Source organism: Neomonachus schauinslandi, chromosome 11 (genome assembly GCF_002201575.2).
Source record: "Neomonachus schauinslandi chromosome 11, ASM220157v2, whole genome shotgun sequence".
Classification (NCBI taxonomy): Eukaryota; Metazoa; Chordata; class Mammalia; order Carnivora; family Phocidae; genus Neomonachus; species Neomonachus schauinslandi.
The window spans coordinates 5,099,268-5,117,874 of NC_058413.1; the positions used below are offsets into that span (position 1 = coordinate 5,099,268).

At 61.7% G+C, this 18,607-nt stretch overlaps 1 protein-coding gene across 3 annotated transcripts; it reads right to left on the minus strand.

Moving 5' to 3' along the window:
- Nucleotides 1-914: 914 nt before the first annotated feature.
- ALDH3B1 (aldehyde dehydrogenase 3 family member B1) lies at nt 915-18,240 on the minus strand. Of its 3 annotated transcripts, none has more exons than XM_021685141.2 (10): nt 18,194-18,240; nt 12,003-12,165; nt 9,928-10,038; nt 9,690-9,810; nt 9,315-9,400; nt 8,765-8,846; nt 6,196-6,582; nt 5,698-5,864; nt 3,102-3,201; nt 915-1,593 (listed from the first exon to the last, which is right to left on the minus strand). In XM_021685141.2, the coding sequence occupies exons 2-10, from the start codon at nt 12,162-12,164 to the stop codon at nt 1,403-1,405; spliced, it is 1,407 nt and encodes a 468-aa protein (XP_021540816.1). In that variant the 5' UTR covers nt 12,165; nt 18,194-18,240; the 3' UTR covers nt 915-1,402. The 3 variants fall into 3 exon arrangements, with proteins under 3 accessions (XP_021540816.1, XP_021540817.1, XP_021540815.1); XM_021685142.2 differs by lacking the exon at nt 18,194-18,240 and adding an exon at nt 17,050-17,108 and having other exon boundaries at nt 9,690-9,777; XM_021685140.2 differs by lacking the exon at nt 18,194-18,240 and adding an exon at nt 17,050-17,108.
- Nucleotides 18,241-18,607: the final 367 nt, after the last annotated feature.

An 18,607-nucleotide genomic window follows, 5' to 3' on the forward strand; every position in this document is an offset into this window, starting at 1 on the left:
GAAGCCCTGTGTGGAGGATTATTCTCGCTTTCCTGATGGGGAAACTGAGGCACGGACTAGTTTAGGAACTTTGCGCAAGCGTTAGAGCTGCAGAGTGCGGCCGCCTGAGTCTCACCTCGATGTGTGTGACTCGTGATCCCTGTCCCTCAACAGCCACCAAACTGTTTCCTCCCAGTGGATCGATTGTGTGGCAGAGGGACCCCGGAGGCTGCAGGCACGGAGAAGGCCCTTGGGGCCGCCTGTGTGTTGGTGGTGGGCCGGGTAGTGGGAGGTGGTCTTGCAAGGCTTCTTGAATGATGTGATGGCCAAGCTGACTTCGAGGAGGAATAGGGCAGGCCAAGGGCAGGCATGCCCAGCGTGTGTGCAGAGGTCCTCTTGAGAAGGACGACAGGCCAGGTGTGGGGACACAGGGCTGTGGAGGAGCCCTCCAAGGACTCGTGGGTCCTGACTTGCGGCCACAGGGAGCCACTGAAGGGTTCAGGCTGAGGGGTGGCATGGTCCAGTAGCTTTGGGAGGGTCAGTGGTGTACTGAGGTCAGGCCTGTGGGGAAAGGGGAGGTGACAGATGGCCCTGGGCATGGTGACCAGTGTGTGGATTGGCAAGTTCTGCAGCATTATAGGACCATCAGGACTTGCTCAAAGATGGGACTTGGGAGGTGAGAACGGGGTGTTGAGCCGGGGGCCCCAGGGGTTTAGTTTGGTGGCTGAGTGGATGAGGGAGCATTCCATGGCATCAGGGCCCAGGAGGATGAGCAGGACAGGGAAGAGGGTGAGTCTGGTGTGGGACATGGTGAGGGGAAGGCACCCAGGGCCAGTCACTGGGGGGACAGGAATGTGCCCAGAACTCCTGAGAGGCCTGAGAGGGGACAGGCTGACCCCACCCAAAGGAGGAGACAGGATGCCTGGAGCTTGGGATCGACAGCTCATTTATTATTGAACTCCAAAATTGAATCCTCCCAGTGATCTCTGGAGGTGCTGATTGTTACCACCTCCCCTGTACAGATAGGGAAACAAGCTCCGGGAGGGCAGGGATTTCTGCCCAGGGCCGAGGCCGCTGCAGGTCCACGGTGTGACCTGGACCAGATGCCAGGGCCCCTTCTGCATCCTCCACGGGAAGGGGGGGGTGGCTTAGAGGTGTCCACATCTCCTGGCCTATCCCAGGACTCGGGTGGCTAGTGTGGGGGCGGGGGAGTGGGTTACCGCGTTGTTTCCCATGCTCCCTTGCCTTGGCCTGTCCTAGTTGGGGGGCAGCTGAGGGAGGAGGAGGCTGAGGGCTCGCAGAGAGAAGGCCTAGCGGGGAGGAGGGCAGGCACTGGTCTGGGCTGTGGTCTTTTCCTCCTTGGAGGCACGTCTGCACTGGCCGCAGGTGGCAGGGGCAGCAGACTCACAGGCATGAGCCAGGCTCAGAGCAGGGTGCAGCTGCAGCTGCGGGCCTCCATCGCCGCCAGCAGCATCCTCAGGTTACGAGGTGAGTAGGGCGGGTAGCGGAGAGAGTAGATCTTCTCTAGCCCGGGCCAGCGCAGCAGGCAGGCACGGTGGTGGGAGAAGGTGTCGAAGGAGAACTTGCCGTGGTAGCTGCCCATCCCACTGGCACCTGTATGGTGGCATGGGACACGGCAGTCAGCCCCGCGGCGGCCAGCTGGGAGCATGTTGGACACGCCTGGGCTCTGCCAGCCACACACAGTAGGACCTCAGTTTCCCCATCTGTAAAATGGGCCAATCATGAGGCAATGTAGGTAAAGGGCTTAGCTCTGAGCCTGGCACCAGCAACACCTCGGTAAATGTCGGAGATACCAGGTGCTGGAGCAAGATAGGTCAAGAGTGTGGATTCTCGGGGCGCCTGGGTGGCTCCGTTGGTTGGGCGACTGCCTTCGGCTCAGGTCATGATCCTGGAGTCCCGGGATCGAGTCCCACATCGGGCTCCCTGCTCGGCGGGGAGTCTGCTTCTCCCTCTGACCCTCCCGACCCTCCTCCCTCTCCAGGGGACCCACAATGGCTGGAGTTGGGAGTAATGAAGGAGAGCTTCCTGGAGGGAGTGAGGCCTGAGGGATCTAGAGCTGACCAGAGGAAGAGGGTCGGTGGGGGCAAGAGGGACCCAGGCTTGGGGACAACTCAGCCTTGGAGGGGGGTGACCTGTGGCGCACAGGGACCTGGCCGGGCCCAGTGTGGCTGGGGCAGCAGGGAGGGAGGCAGGGAGAGGAGGTGGGAGCAGGACACCATGGCCAGACCAGGAAGGGCCAGGCCCCAGGAAGCTGTGAGTCAGGGCCTTGCTCAATCCTGTGGGGAGTAGCAGGATGGGATCTGCCCCCAGACAGACAGCCGCACTTCCCTGGAGTAGAGGGGCCGGGATGGAGACGGGCAGTCAGGTGGGCTAGGTTGGGGCTCCAGGACAGGGGCCAGCAGTGGGACCCAGTCCCGGGGGCCCACACAGCCTCCACGTCCGCTCTCAGCTTGCCATGTACCCGTGTGGCATCGACTGCTCCCAGGGAGCATCCAGACCCACCCGGACAATTTGCCAGGCCCTGCCGGACCCTGGCTCAGGTGCCTAGTGTGGACAGGCGCCAGTCTGGCTCTCCCATGCCGCTAAGGAGGCGACAGGATCAGAGAGGGACCTGGCTACCCCAGATCACACAGCCATTGGGCTCACTGGGACCAGCCCCGAGGTTTCCTGCCTCAGAGGCCAGGACTTGGCAGCAGTCATGGGGGCTGCTGGGGCCGGGGGTCTCCACTCCCCCGGCTTCCCCCGGGCTGGGAACAGCCCCTGTCTCCCGGGGGGGGGGGTGACACACCAAGTGCTGGACTGAGGGGACACAGGAAGGGTTTAAGGGGCAGTTCGTAGACTCCCCATGGAGTAAAGGGAGCACGTGAGGCCGCCCCGTGTGAGCTGGTGGGCAGACTCGAAGCCGTGCCTTTGGTGAGAAAATCGGTGACGGCCCAGGGACCGGGACAACAGTGGTGCCAAGAAACCCAAATGGTGTCCCCGTGGGTCCACCTCCATATGTACATGCAGGGACAGGTCTGGAAGGTTTCTGCAGGATGGAGGTGTTGGGGTGCCCTCAGTCCAGGAACAGCGAGAGAAGGCGGGGCTCTGCGGGCACCTACCCACTCCTCCGAAAGGCAGGCTGGCGAGGGTCATGTGCATGAAACCGTCGTTCCCGCAGAAGCCCCCGCTGCTGGTCTGGGCCAGTACTCGCTTGACCACCTGGGGGCGGGGAGGGGAGCAGCTATGAGGCCTTGTGGCCAGGCAGCAGGAGGCTAGCCAGCCACCCCCGCAGGGCCCCGGGAAGTCTGGCCACCCTGGGAGCTGCAGGGCTGGTGTCGCAGGTGGGGGGTGTGGTTGCGTAGCAGCCTGGCACCGAGCCCCCAAGTCGGGACGTGTTTCCTGAGCAGCTGCTCGAGTGTGGCCCGTGCAGGGTGCTGGGGACACAGACACGGGGCCAAGAGGGAGGCAGGAAGCCCAGCGGTCGCCTGGGGCCCTGGAGAGTTCAGGGTGAAATGCCAGGTAGTCAGGGAAGCATCCCAGGGGAGGGATGTGATGCACCTGCTGCCTCTCAGGGGAAAGGGGGCCCCCCAGGCAGAGTGAAGGGCAGGTGCAGAGACCCAGGTGTGCAGCACAGGGAGGACCTTTAGATGGGGTGATGCGGCCAGATTTGCATTTTAGAAACATGAATGTGGCCCTTGCTTGACTTAAAGAAGACCTATTCTCTTTAACCTCTAGGTTTATTGGAAGAATGAGAGGGGGAAAAGATTAGTAAACACTCTGTATCATTGCCAGAAAACTCGGCTATATTTAGCTATGACATGTGATCCTGAACTAACGGCTTGTCTGCATGGTGGGAAGAGGGAACCGCCCCCTGAGTGGGCTCAGAAATCACGGGGAGGCCAGCAATAACAGCGACAGAAGAGGGAGCAGGAGGGTCGCAGTGTTTCTCGGGGGCAGCCGTGGGTCGTAGGTGTGACTTTGTGTCCCCCCAGGCCAGTCAGTGCTGGGCATTCAGGAAAGCTTGGAAGTCACAATGCCAGATGGCTCCCTTCCAAAAAACCCAGGTTGCAAAGTTTCTACAGTTAGTATTATCCAGATAGAGCAAGGCTCTTTGGAGGAATGGCTGACTCTAGCGCTGAGCAAGGGCAACATGGGATGAGCCGAAGCATCTCGTGGACCCTGAAAGGAAGTGGTTGGAAAACAAAAGGGGGGGGGTTGCTGAGGGACACGGCAGCTCCCAATGCACAAAGAGGGACAAGCTGAGAAGAACACAAGGTGGTGTTGCATTGTAAGCCGGAGAATAAAGCAGATGCATACCAGTCCATGCTGATAGAAGTGATTTAGGAGCCAAATCTTTCTTACAGATTCTGGGGGACGTAAGTAGGTGTCCCCCTTCAGCAGGTGGCGCTCAATCACACTCCTTCCACGGAGCCACTTGCTCCCAAAGAAGAGGAAGGTCTCGTGGTGGAGACACCTGGCAGACAGGACCTTGGCCTCACCAGTGATGTGTGGCTCTCAACCCCTGACAGGAGGGCAGAGGCCAGCCCTTGCATCCGTGGTGTTCTTTCATGAGACAAATAGCAGAGCACTGAGGTTGGGGACATGCTGCAAGGGACCTGGTCAGCACCTCCCAAGCTGAGAGGTAGTCACGGACTGGAGAGCCATGACAACTAAATGCAATGTGGGGCCCTATCTGGGCTCTTGGGGCTGAAAGAAAAGCGTGAAATCCAAGTCAAATTTGGAGTGTCGTCAACGGTAATGGACCAACCACCGTCTCTTAGTTTTGACGAACATAAGGGCCCTTAAATGGGGGAAACTGGTAGCGGGTTATATTGGGACTCCCTGGACTATCTTTGTCTTCTGTAAAGCTAAAATTATTCCAAAATAAAAAGTTTATTAAAAACATACTGCCCAGGCGCCTGGGTGGCTCAGTCAGTTAAGCATTTGCCTTCGGCTCAGGTCATGATCTCAGGGTCCTGGGATCAAGTCCTACATCGAGTCCTGCATGGCGCTCCCTGCTCAGCGGGGAGTCTGCTTCTCCCTCTCCCTCTGCCCCTACCCCTTGCTCATGCTCTCTCTCTCTTCAAATAAATAAATAAAATCTTTTAAGAAAACCACACTGTCCAATCTGCGAGGGATCTCATAACAGCTGGGTGAGAGAGGAGGGTATGTCCTGAGCTGTGGACGCCTGCCCTGTGCCCTTGAGGCTCCCAGGATGCCCCCAGGGGCTGAGCAGGCCAGGGGGCTGGGGTTCAGTGTCCCTGCATGTTCTAGTCCTTCGCTCTCCCCTAGTCATTCCACTCCATTCCGTGTGTGCCTTCTATGAGCCAGGCACCAGAAGGGGACACGTGACCACCAGCCAATGATGAGGAAGACAGAGGGGGGCGCTTATGGAGCAGGGACACTGAACCCTGGAGAAGACCCTGGGGGGAGCTGCCCACTAATGGCCTAAGAGACTGTGGCTTAGGTTGGAGGAGAGGAGGCCCGGCTGCCCCAGGGAGAAATCACAGTGACAGACCCAAGAGTGCCACCAGCCAGAATTCCTGTGACTGTTCCAGAAAAGCAGGACCCCAAACCCTCCCTCCAGGGCTCTTGGTCCATTCCAGTCCTGGACCCACCTCCCCTTCTGCTGTCACCACCTAACCATCCAGGTGCCCCTGCCCTCACCTCTGTCCAGCCCCCACTCAGCTCTACCTGAGTCCCCCCCCACCCCACCTGATTGCTGTTGGAGAAGGCATACAGGGCCAGGGGCTTCTCCCGACGGTTGATGAAGTCGATGGCCTCGTCCAGGCTCCTCACGTTCACGATGGGCAGGATGGGGCCGAAGATCTCCTCCTGCATCACCGGCTCGGTCTCCTGCACGTCCACCAGCACCGTGGGGGCTGCGGGCACAGGGGACGGCTCAGCCCTGGGGCCGGGCGGGGGAGGGGGGGCACGGGCAGGGCTCAGGGGCCTTCTGGGGAAGAGAGCGTCCCCGCAGCCCCCGGGAAGGCCGGTGAGGGGTTCTCCAGCCCCGGCGGGGGCCCGCCCAGGTGCAGCGGAGGTCAGGGAGGCGGGGGCCCAGGCTGGCCTCGGTGGTCCAGCTCCGGGAGCCTCGGGGCGGGGCGGGGCGACGAGGTGTCGGGGGCGGGGCCCAGGCTCGCGGCCCAGGCGGGACCCGCGTCCTGGAAGGGCCTTGGCAGGGTGGCCACGGCGGCGGCAGGGCGGACTCACCGATGTAGCGGTCGCTCTCGTCGCTCTGGCCGCCGATGACCACGCGGCCACAGCCCAGCAGGCCCCGGAGCCGCCGGAAGTGCTTCTCGCTGATGATGCGGCCCAGGCTCGGGGAGCTCTGGGGGTCCTCGCCGTAGAAGCGGGTGATGGCCCTCTGCAGGGCGGGCAGCAGCCGCTCCTGCGTGTCCGGGCTGCACAGGACGTAGTCGGGGGCCACGCAGGTCTGGCCGCTGTTGAAGTAGCGGAACCAGGCCACGCGGTTGGCCACGGTCTGGGGGTCGCAGTCGTCGTCCACGTAGCAGGGGTTCTTGCCCCCCAGCTCCAGCGTGACGGGTGTCAGGTGCTTGGCGGCGGCAGCCATGACGATCCTGCCCACTCGGGGGCTCCCTGGTCGTGGAAAGAAACCAGGGTGACCCTCAGTCCCCTCAGCCAGGTGGGATGGCCTCATCCTGGGGACTGGTACCCCTCTAGGGGGGTTCACTCCCTGGCCTGTTCTCCCTGGAGAGGTGGTGGAATTGGAGGGTGCCAGCCCCCCTGGCCCTCCCCTGCCAGTCTCTGCACCAGGACCTTGCTCATGGCCTCAGCCAGACCAGCGCCAACAATGCAGGGTCTACGTAGGGGTCTGTACCCTGCAGCAAGCCAGGCCCTTGGCTCCCTCTCCTGACCTGCCATGTTAGAAATCCAGGAACCCCTCGCCCTGCTTCTGATCTCAGGCTCCCCCTACCAGTGACTCTTGCTGGCATGTCACTCTGCACGCCTCCCCACCTCTCCAGTCTTCTCTAGAATTGGCAGAGACTGCTCTGGTCCAAGGCCAGAGTCCAGCTCCAGGGACTGCCATTTAGGTCTCTCTCTCTGACCTAACCTGGCAGCCCCGCCACCCTCCCCACCCACCCCTCCCCCTGCCCCCGACCCCTTGCTCCAGTGGCCCCCCACTGGGCTCCCCCTCCCCCCTGGGGTTGTTCCCCAGGGTCCCACAGTACCCCCCCCCATTCCCCTCCCCGACCTAAAGTCCCCTGACCTCAAGATGTCCCTGCCCATGCCTGGCCCAGGGTCCCTTGTTGCCATTTCTACTGGGATGGCCCTCTCTGGCCACCACTGCCTGGGAGCCTGATGTCCCTGCTTTCACCTCCTCCAGCTTTCCTGCCTCCCCCCCGGCCCACCCAGCTCCAGGCCCACCCACGTTCCATCACCTGTCCACTCCTCCCTCAGGTCCTCCTGTCTTTCAGAAACATCTTGTCTGTGAGGCCCCCCTTGTCTGTTGAATCCTGCTGTGCTTCCCTACCCGAGTCCCTTCCAAGGGCCCCATTATTCCTGTGCTATTTTTCACTCTCTGTCCCCTGTCCCCCCGTTATAATGTGAGCTCCTCGGGGGTGGGAGGCTTTGTCTCCTTAGCCCTCGCTTTATCCAAGGCTTGGACAGTGTCTGGACAGGGCACATTCTCTCAGAAAACAGTGAGTGAGTGAGTGGATGCTTCCCCAGGCCACAGGCTGTGACAAAGGCTTCCACGAGTTCACATGTCCTCAAGACAGACCTGTGACTGTCATCAGATAAGGACAGGTCTGGAGAGTCAGGAGCTTGTCGCAGCATCTGCGCAGGCTGCCCAGGTTCCCGGCCCCAGTCATGGGGGGTCAAGACCCAAAGCCCAAGGAGCTGCCGGGTAGGATGGTGGAAGGTGGGCCGCCCCTCCCCATGTCTCCTCCTGCTCTACCAGCCACTAGGAATCTGGGACCAGCTGAGGACTCTGCCCCCTGCTTCTATAGCAGGCTCCCTGTCAGCCAAGCTGAGGGCCCATGGGCCCTGTCCTGAGCTTGTGGCAGGGTCTTGGGGGGAGAAAGGCAGGGACAGCACTCCCCTTGCTCTGATGTGGACAAGATGCGCAAGGCACGAGGCCAGGGAGCAGGAAGGCTCAGAAGCTGCTGTCTGCCCTGTCTGCTTTCTCTCTCCTCCAGAACCTCAGCCAGGTAACATGGCTCCCTGCCTCCCCGGCTCTTTCACCCTTATAGAAACTCCCTCCTGAAGCCAGGTGGTGTCTGGGCCTCATGGGCACGAGCCAGGGAGATGGCAGATGACCTCGGAGAAAACTTCTAACTAAGGGCCTGGGACGAAAATCCAGCCTTCCCCCATCCTGGTCCCTGGGGTGACCCCAGCTGGGTGCCGTGGCTGTTTGTTACCTTGGCCTCCAAGCCCTCATCTGTCCAGCCCTCCACAAGGGCCCTGGGTCAGTCGGGTCATGTCTAAGGTCCTGAGGCCAGTGGGTGGCGTATAAGGTCCCGGGGGCACCTGGCACAAGGGGAACTCGGCACGGGCAGATGCTGGGATCCGTGAGACTGTGACCAGTGGCGGGGCCTCCGGAGGGTCCTAGGGGTCAGGGTTGCTCCCCAGCCTGCTCTAGGAGCATCGAGCATGCTTGTCCTGGAGCCGGTCTGCTTCCTTCCTGGCTGTCTGTGTGCCTGGGTCCCTGTGGCCTCTCTCAGGGTTGGCGACAAGACCCCTGAGGGGGTGGCTGGGCTCCACCAGCCCCCATGCTGAGCCCCCCAAGCCCCGCCCGCAGTGGGCACCCTGGCCTCACCCGTGAAGAAGATGTAGTCAAACTTGTGCTCCAGCAGCTGCCCGGTCTCCTGGGGCCCTCCTAGCACCACGGCAAAGCAGCTCTGCAAGACGGGGTGGCAGACTGTTCCCTCTGGGACCCCAGCCTGGGGAACGCAGGGGGCTGCCGCATGGGTCCGCCCCCCCAGTTGCCTGGCCTGACCCACAGTTTCTGGGGCTCTAGATGAACCAGATGGGAGCAAGGTGGGAGCAGGGAGCTGCCCCGTGTCCCAAAAGGCGTGAGGTTAGAGCCTGGCTGGGGCTGGCGGGGAGAGGAGGCCAGGGCGGGGTGGTCAGGGCTGACCAGAAGACAGATGGGAGTCCCCGGGGACACACTCCTCAGAGCACAGCTGTGATCACTGCCCCTCTGTTTCACTCAGAGGGGAAGAGTCTGAGGGGGCAGCGACCCCGCCATGGCCGCACAATCCAGACGAGGCAGGATGGAGGTTGGAACTTGGGTCCTGCCCAAGGGGGCCTGCCTGGTCCTGCTGAGCCCAAGTGTAGCTGCTCAGCCCACTCCGTGCCCTGCTCACCTGGTCCAGGTATCGGGGCAGCACCTCAGCCAGGATCTTCTCGGTGCTCCTGCTGAACTCCGATGGCTTCAGCACCACGCAGTTCCCTGCAGGGCAGGGCAGGGCAGGGGGAGCGCTGGGAGAGGGGTGGCCCCTCCCATCTCCATTCAGTCCTTACACCTGCAGGGCGGGTGCCTGGCCCACTCTGCTCTCAGGTGAAGAATCTGGCTCAGAGACTGACAGGACCAAGGCCCCACTGCCCAGGGATGGTGGGCCAGGCAAGAACCAGCTTTTCTTAGTCACTCGTCACCATCTCCCCACTCCCTGGCTCTATGGGCCACCATGAGGCCTGAGGATGGGGACAGCGGGCAGAGGGAAGGTGGAAACTGCTCTCACCTGCAGCGAGGGCGCCCACCAGGGGCACCAAGGTCAAGTTCACAGGGTAGTTCCAGGGGGCAATGATGAGCACCAATCCGAAGGGCTCCTTCCGGATGAAGGCTGAGTCCAGCTGCGTGGCCTGGGCCCCGGGGCCACCGTGGTGGTGAGTGGTGGGGCCTTGAGACTCCCAGCCCCTCCGCGCCACCCTCCAGCTGGCGAGGCTGCCCGCGTGCCCTCACCCCCCAGGCCAGCTCACCAGATTCTTGGGCACTTTCTCATCCTTCATCCAGGCCCTCAGATTCCTGAGGGCCAAGTCAATCTCGTTCTGGCTGATTCCGATCTCAGACACCTCCGCCTCGAAGGCTGACTGCAGGGGAGAGACAGGGGCAGGGTTCGGGCTGGGGGACCGCGGTCGTGACCTCTCACTTGCTCCTTCATTCATTCACTCTGGGTTCAGTGAGTGCTTCCAGCGCTCAGGAGCCCTTCCTGTGCCAGGAACGCAGCAGTGACTGAGAGCGCGGAGAGCCTGCCCCGCAGAGCTGACGTCATAGGGGGACAGCCGCCATGATGCTGAGAACAAGGACGTGACCAGAGCAATGGAAGTGAAACGGGGAGGGGGACAGAGACTGCTGGAGTATGTGCGTGTGTATGCGTGTGTGTGTGCGTGTGCGCATGCGTGTGTGTCGGGGGGCTGCTCACGCTCATGCGCATGTGAGTGCAGGGGCATGCATCAGTGTGTGAGTGTGCGCCTCTGTGTGCATGTGTGTGTGTTTGCTTTGCTTTCTACAAGATTATCAGTGCTGGCCTCTGGGATGAGGTGACATCTGAGCAGTGAGGATCGGGAGGGAGGGAGCCAACGGATACCTGGAGGCAGAATATTCCAGACAAAGGGCATAGTGTGTGCAAAGGCTCTGAGGTGGGCAAAGGCTTGCTATGTTCCTGGTTAGCAAGGAGCAGAGCGGGTAAGGTGATGGCACCAGGCGGCAGGGGTGAGGACTGTCGAGGAGAGCACCCTGGTTTCATAAATGGGAAAACAGATGATTCCAGAAACGGCTGACAAGGAAGCCTGGGCCTCACCTGGCTACAGTCCCGGGGCATCATGGTTAAGAGCAGGTTTGGAGACACCGAGAAGGGGAGTAGGCATCCCCAGGAAGCCAAGCCCTCAAGATAAGTCCTTGTAGCCCTACTTTGCTGTCCCCAAGGGATGACCCTGGATGCCATGAGGCACGAGTCTCAAAGTCTATGACTGTTCTGGGGACAGGGCGGACACTTGGCGGGGTGCCTGTGAGTCGGGAGGGTCCCAAGGAAGCTACTGAGGGCCCCTGACTCTGCTGGCCCCGGGGTCTCCATCAGCCCACTGGAAGGGTGGGACCTCACCGGTTGGAAAGGAGCCATGGGCCTGGCCCTGAGGGGGCTGGTGGAACACAGGGGGTGGGTCTGGACACTGTGGCCTTAGTGGCAAGTGCAGAGGACATTTTGTCCTGAGAAGAACCCCCTGGACAGCTGTTCTGGGGCAGGAGTAGTCAAGCATGAGGCCCTGTCGGCTGAGGGGGCGGGAGGCTGCCCGCAAGCAAATGCATTGCCGTGGCTGCTGTGGGAATTGGGAGGAGCCGAGGCCTCAGGCTTGCGGGTTTGGAGAGAGGCCAATGATGCCCACCTTTCTGAGTGAAACTGAACTCACCCATGGCCTACAAGGCGATACATGGCGTGATCTGCCTCCCTGGACCTCATCTTTTGTACATCTCGGCGTCTCTCACTCCCCTCCAGGTATGCTGGCCTCTTTGCTGCTCCTCAAGCACAAGGGCCTCCTGCCTCAGGGCCTTTGCACATGCTGTGCCCACCGCCATTTCCTCCAGTGTTCTCCCTCCTGCAGGTCTCTGCTCAAATGCCATCTCCTCAGAGAAACTGCCCCTGACTCCCACCTCTACAACAGCGCCCTGCTCCGGGTCCTCCCTCTCGCCCCTTTCACACTGGGAATGTCTCTCCATGGCACTTGAAACCATCTAACATGCTATACAATTAGTTCTTTATTGTTTTGTGCCTCTCTCCAGAAGGCCAGCTCCTGGGCACAGGGGCTTTGTTTTACTTTCTGTTGTATCCCCAGAGCCTAGAACGGGAGACCCAGCATATGGTAGGTGCTCAGTAAAACGTTGCTGAGTGGATGAGAAATGCGTGGATGGACGTGTGCAGAGGAGGTAAAGAGGCGGTCAGGGCGCAGGGAAGGGGGTGGGGTTTGCCGGGCGCTTAGTCCCCCCTCAAGGAGGAAGCTGCAGCCCCCATCCCGCATGCCCCCTGCCCCCGCCTCCCCAGCCCTGCCCTCCTTCCGCCCACCTTGTGCAGGTCCTGCACCAGCGCCTCCTGCAGAAGCTGCTTGTTGTCCCGCAGGAAGCGGCCCAGGCTCTTGAGCTGCGTCGCCCGGAACTCAGCGGGCCTCGTCCGCCCTGAGCCGAAGGCCTCCCGCAGCCGCCGCAGGGTGTCCGCGAAGGGGTCCATCCTGCAGGGAGGGGGCAGCGTGGGCCGGGGCTCCCCACCTTCATGGGCATTCTCCCCGCGCCCCTGGCTGTACCTCTATGGGCTCACGGACACTTCTACAAGGACTCGCGTGTAACCCCAGAGGGCCGGGGCTGCACCCTGTGCACACACGTACACACACACACACAGTCCCTTCCCCTTGGCCAGTGGGCAGGAGAGCCCTGGAGTCTGAGGTGGGTGCAGGACAGTGCGGGGGGCTTGGGAGCAGCTACTCCCCCAAGCAGCCACGGGACCTCTCTTCTCCCTGCCACACAGAAATTAGCCCCGAGCCATGCCCCCATCCCACTCTGGCGCCCCTCCTGGAGATGGGGCAGTCTTCATCCTTGCCAGGCCTGCGCGGAATAACCAGGAAGAGATGATAAGTAGAGGACAGTCCACTAACAGCCACCATGGCCACCACTGTGGGACAATCCAGGCACAGAATACAGTGTCTCCTGCCCGTCTCCCGGGGGCACTGCCTGGGGAGGCCCGGCTGGCCCGTGGCTGCTCAGGGGGCCAGGTGACCCGGGCAGTGGCCTCCGCGGCCTATGCCCCGTCAGCGGCCCCAGAGTTGGAAGAGCAGGGAACAGTGGGGGGCGGGGGCTGAGGGGGCAGTGATGCTTCCATGCTGTCAGCAGCCAGGGCAGGAGATCTGGGTGCGGCCCCCACATTCCCCCGGGCCCCCGCCTGTTTACTTGAAGCTCATCAGAGGAGCAGGGTGACGTACTCGCTTCTTGGCCTGGTGCCAAGGACCCGTGGGGACCCTTTCCTCCTGCCCTCTCAGACTACCTTTCCTTCAGGTCTCGGCTTGGTGAACGCCTCCTCTAGGCAGCCCGCCCTGATTATTCCCTCTCACGGGGAGTGGGTTTCATCCTCTCTCCCACTGGCCCCTCTTTGCCTAACTACCTGAGTTAGGTCTTAGTACCTTGATCTCCTTATCTGGCAGGGGGTAACAATAGTGCCCACCAGCTGACAAGCTGTTTTTCAAAGATGAGACCATGCTGTCCAGTTCTGAGCACAGGGCTGGGCATCAGCACGGCCAAGGCTGCCAGTTGTTAAGTGGCTACCCCACAGCCCTCAGAATTCTGGAGTGATCCATGGCCCTGAGAGCTGAGCCTGCTCCAGCCAATCAGATGGCCCGGCCCGAAGGGCACTCTGCTGGCTGGAGCTCTGGGCATGATGGGGGGCCAGGCTGACCCCACAGGCCTCCTGCTCTGGTCAGGAGAAACAGAGCAGTTGCCTGGGGGCACAAGGCAGGCCCCATGGGCCCCAGCCTTGCCCCAGACCCCACCCTCCTTCTTGGTGGAAGGGGAGCTGGTCAGTGCCGAGGCCCAGGAGCCAAGAGCCCTACCGGCCACCAGAGCTGCCATCTGGGCTTGTCCCCCAGCTCGGCCTCCTACTGGCCTTATGACCTCGGGCAGGTCACTCATCTCTCTGCCTCAATTTCCTTGTCTGTAGAGTGAGGATAATAGCACTTGCCATCGTCCAGAAGAGTAAATGACATAAGGCCCCCTAAAGTGTTGGCCACTGCACACATGATACGGGGCTCAAGAAAGGTCAGCTGCGGTTGTGATCACTAAGTACCTAACAAGTGTTTCTTCCTCCCCACCCGCCGCCACTCCTTGTTCTGTCTCGCGGGCACCTCCGGACCCCTGCTGATGGATGTGGAGGGCAAAGCGCACCCACCTCACCTGCCCCCGCAGGGTTCTTTGCCTTTTCATAAGAAATGTCTGCAGAGGGACGCCTGGGTGGCTCAGTCGTTAAGCGTCTGCCTTCAGCTCAGGTCATGATCCCAGGGTCCTGGGATCGAGCCCCACATCGGGCTCCCTGCTCAGTGGGGAGCCTGCTTCTCCCTCTCCCACTCCCCCTGCTTGTGTTCTCTCTCTCGCTGTGTCTCTCTCTGTCAAATAAATAAAAAATCTTAAAAAAAAAAAAAGAAATATTTGCAGAACCCACAAAAATGTAAGGCACGTAACTGGAATGGCACACCTCTGGGCGAGGGAGGGGTAGGGAACTCTGTGGGGGTGCAGTCCCGGACAGAACATTCCAGCAGCCTCGCCTAGCAACACTGAGGCCAACTCACCCCATATTGCCCCCCCCAGGTTGGTCACTGGACTGAGGGACCAAGGGGTGCCTGTTACGGGATCGGAAGCTGGGCACTGCCCAGGTGTGTCCAGGAGCCCAGGCCACCTCCTGCCTGGGGTGGCTGGGCCTGTGACCTCACAAAGGATACACAGATGAGGGGCTTCCTGGATGGGCCTGCGCCGGGGTCTTTGAGCCCACCTCCACCCCCCAACCCCACACCCCCGGGGTACATGTGATACTGGGAAGCTCGTAAAGATGTTGAGTGACATTTCCTGTGCCTAGGGCACCGTCTTGTCCCCCTGCAAGGAGAGGGACACCTCGGCACAGAGAGGGCAAGGAGGTGGCCCAAGACCACCCAGCTTCTCTACACTGGAAACCCGGATGCAGAGGAATCCGGAGGAACAGAGGGCTGCCCACCTCCACTCTTCATGCCCCTACGTGGCAGCCTGACCCCTTGGGAGAGGGGACCCCTGGGGGGCTGGCCCGAACTGCAGATGCGGGGCCCGTGGGCAGGGGCGTGGGGCTGGACTCGGGCGGTGCCCTCGAGGGTGAGAAGACACACTGGTTGTACCCCGCTCTCTGCCTCTGTCTCCTCACTATTGCCATCAGTCCCCACCCTGCTTCCCCTTGTGGCCTCCTCGGGTTGAGTGCTGAGAGGTCCCAGGGACTGGCGGGCCCAGGGCTCCCCTGCCCGCTAAGGGGGCCCCAGCTTCAACCGCTTGCTGCCCTGCATCTATTCCTGACCTTCGGCTCTTGGGTGAGGTGGGTGGGGTGGGAGTTGCTAAGTCAGTTGATGATGACAAGGGACAGGCCTGTTTCCCTTGGTTTGGAGGCCAGGGGAGGACATGCCACATCCCCTCAAGGCCCTGGGCCTGGGGACTACTCTAATCATCATAATGAGCAGGTGTTGCACGGCGCCCCTGGGGGAAGCTGAGGCCCACACAGGTTGCACGGCGTCAGGGAGGGGGTGAGTAAGCTGGGCACGCAGGTCTGCTGGGAATCTACTGCCCCCACCCCAGCCCTGCACGGTGGCCGGGCCTGCTGATGAGCTCTCCATGGCGCAGGATCCCCCCCTTCTCCCCACCCAGCCTCTGCACACTCTGTCATTCTCTCCATCTCAGCTTCCTGAGCTGTCCTGGACACCTCCTAAGGGAACCCCCGCTTTTTTTTAAAGTAGGCTCCATACCCAGTGTGGAGCCCAATGTGGGGTTTGAACTCACAACCCTGAGATAAGAACTTGAGCTGAGATCAAGAGTTGGATGCTCGGGCGCCTGGGTGGCTCAGTCGTTAAGCGTCTGCCTTCGGCTCAGGTCATGGTCCCAGGGTCCTGGGATCGAGTCCCGCATCGGGCTCCCTGCTCGGCGGGGAGCCTGCTTCTCCCTCTCCCACTCCCCCTGCTTGTGTTCCCTCTCTTGCTGTGTCTCTCTCTGTCAAATAAATAAATAAAATCTTTAAAAAAAAAAAAAAAGAGTTGGATGCTCAACCGACTGAACCACCCAGGTGCCTCCCTAAGAGCACCCCTTTGGTATGGTGTCAGGGCCCAGTGATCTGGGGCCGAATCCCAGCAGCCCTGTTTGTGGGCTGGGAGTCCTTGGGCAGGTTGCTTGGCTCTTCTCTGGCTCACCTTCCCCATCCGTGAAATGGGGATGGTACCTGAAGCTGCCCCATGGCGCTGCTGGGAGAATTCAGGCGTGCAGTGTTCTGTGCAGGGCCGAGCCCTCTTAGTGCTCGGTGACAATGGCTCTGATGAGCATTATTCAGACAGACTGTGAAGGACAGCTGTGCAAAGGGGGCTCCAGGGAGGAGACCCTGGGGTAGAGCCCGAGGAGACCTTGGCCCAGTGTGGGCACCAGGGAGGCAAGGACATCAACCGGAGACCCATGTGGGGGCAGAGATATGGAGCTGGCCAGGGTGACAGAGATAAACATGGGGCTCTGAGGGTCTGGGAGACCTCAATCAGGCTGCCAGAGGTGGAGGTCACAGGGCCACCTTGATGACCCCACAGGTCCTAATACCCCAGAGTCTCCAATCTGATCTCTCCCTGGAGCCTGAACCTGGCTTTTCATGGGCTCTCCAGAAGCTCTGGCAGAGTCCCCTCCCTACAATGGGGGCTGGGGGAACTGGGGATCAACCCTTGGCCTGTGGGCTGAGCCAACGCCAGCCCCACCCCACAGAGAGCTCCCCTGAAGCCGGCCCAGTTCCTCTGATGATCAGTCCCTCCTCCAGGCAGGGCAGAGTCTTGCTAGTCCCTCCTTCCCGGGCCCCGGCAGAGCCTGCTCCCAAGAATGGGATGTCCCAGAGTCACTGGGTACCCTGGCCCCAGCACCCGGCTCGCCTAGCAGTGCCCAGAAACTGTGTGTTGCCAGATGGATGCTTGCCCCGCGCCACCCCCCAGGGACGGGGGTGCATTTCTCCTGGGGCATCCAGGCCCAGAGCTGGGGTCCCCAGCTCCGGAAAAGATGTGCTGTAGCCTCAGTGAGAGGAAAGTGTTGGCCCAGCTCAGACAAAATGAGGGTGGCTGTCGGCCACCAGACTCAGGAGCCCCCTGAGCCTCTCCTCAGCCCCTCCCTCTCCGGCTCTTAGGTCCGGGCAGAGGGAAGTTCCTTCCTCCTTCCCCTTTCTCCCCAGGCAGGCAGAGGAGCTAGGGGAAGACAAAGCCAGCCTGTGTGTGTGGCCGCCAGGGGCCAGGCCTGCAAGCCTGGTGTCCCCGAGCAAGCCCACCAGCCTGGTCCCGGGCCCTGATGGCCAGCTGCTCTACCCCTGCCTCCCTGGGACAGCGTACCTGAGGCCCCGCCAAGCTGCCCTTCCTCCTGGCCGTCCCTGCTCTGCCCCGCTGCCCTGTCGTCAGCAGTCGTTATGAAATGTCTGAGGCTGGGCGGGCCCCTGGGGCGGGGCTGCCCTGGCCTCGTGCCTGACCTGGGCTCTGGGCCGGCTGGAAGCTGCAGACAGAGACTTATTACCTCTCTTAAGGGCCTCTCCCACACCACAGAGAAGGAGCCAGGGCCCAGAGAAGGCCAGCACGAGTCCAAGGTCACACAGCAGGACTTCAGGGAGCTCTGAGCTGAGGGGTCCAGACCAAGGTCTCACCAGACCCAGCCCAGCTGGAGGAGGAGGAGAGCCTGGGGCTGTGGCCCTGGGAATTAGGGTGTGGGGTGGGGTCTGGTAGCCTGGACTAGCAGGGAAAGCCCTGCCCCCAGCCCTCAGCCCCCACCCCCGGCTCCCATGAGCCTCGGTTTTCCGGGTGCAAAATGAAGAGATCAGATCCAAAGATGGCTGGACGCCCACTGACCCCTCTGTTCCCTAGCTCTCCCCGCGTCTGTGTCCATCCATGTCACCTCATCCAGCACCCCTTCTCAGGACAGGTCACCCTGCAACCTGACATTTCACAATGTGAAAACAGAGCCCCAGAGAGGGGACCGGACTTGACCACACAGGGCATGAACGGCAGGGCTGGGACCACACTGGAAGCTTGCCACTCTGGAGCAGAGGGGCCGTGTCCATCCCCAGAGGCCCCCTCCCACCACCTGGGGTAGCCCTCCACCCTCTGCCCTCTCGGTTGCTGTCACGTAAGTGTCACTATGGTGGATCCTGTGGTCTTCCTCCTCTGGTGCCTGAGCTGTGCCAAGGGGGCCCGTCCTCTGTCTCACCGCGGCCCCCACCCCAGGCACATCTGTCGGAGCCAGCACAAAGGGGGATGGTTCCCGAGCAGCTGCTGGTGTCAGACAGGCAGGTGATTAGATTACAGGTGTGGGGCCAGGAGCATCCTTTGTGCCATCGCCCCGTGCCTGCCACCCTGGGCCCGCTACTGCCCCTCTGTCTTGGTGCCCTGGGTGTCTGCCCAGTATCCTGGCCCGGGGCCTCTGGGCCAACCCGGCACCTGGGAGATGCTTCTCACCGCCCCGGCCCTCCCCGCTCCCCCTGCCTACCTGGGGGGCAGGAGAGGTCTCCTGGCCCACAGCTGCTCTGGTTGCCCTGGAGGCTTCAGCCAGCTGGGACAGGGGGAAGGGGCTGCAGAGGCCCCCGTCCTCTGCGTGGGATAGAGCCCCCAGCCGCTGCCTGTCACGTGGCTCAGCATGTGACAGCCCTGCCCTGCTGTCTGGAGCTGAGCCAGGCAAAGGCAGTGGCAGAGCCGGCACCAGGCGGGGCTGGGCTGGGGCTGAGCCTGACAGCCCTTACTCAGGAACCAGGCCCAGAGAAGGGCAGCCACTGGTCTAAGGCTACACAGCAAATCGGGGGCCCAGCTGGGGAGGCACTGGTAGGTGAGATGGGTGTTGCAGGATCCTGAAGGGACCCCTCCTGGCCAAGGACCGCCTTGCAGGGACCACCAGTGAACTTGTCAT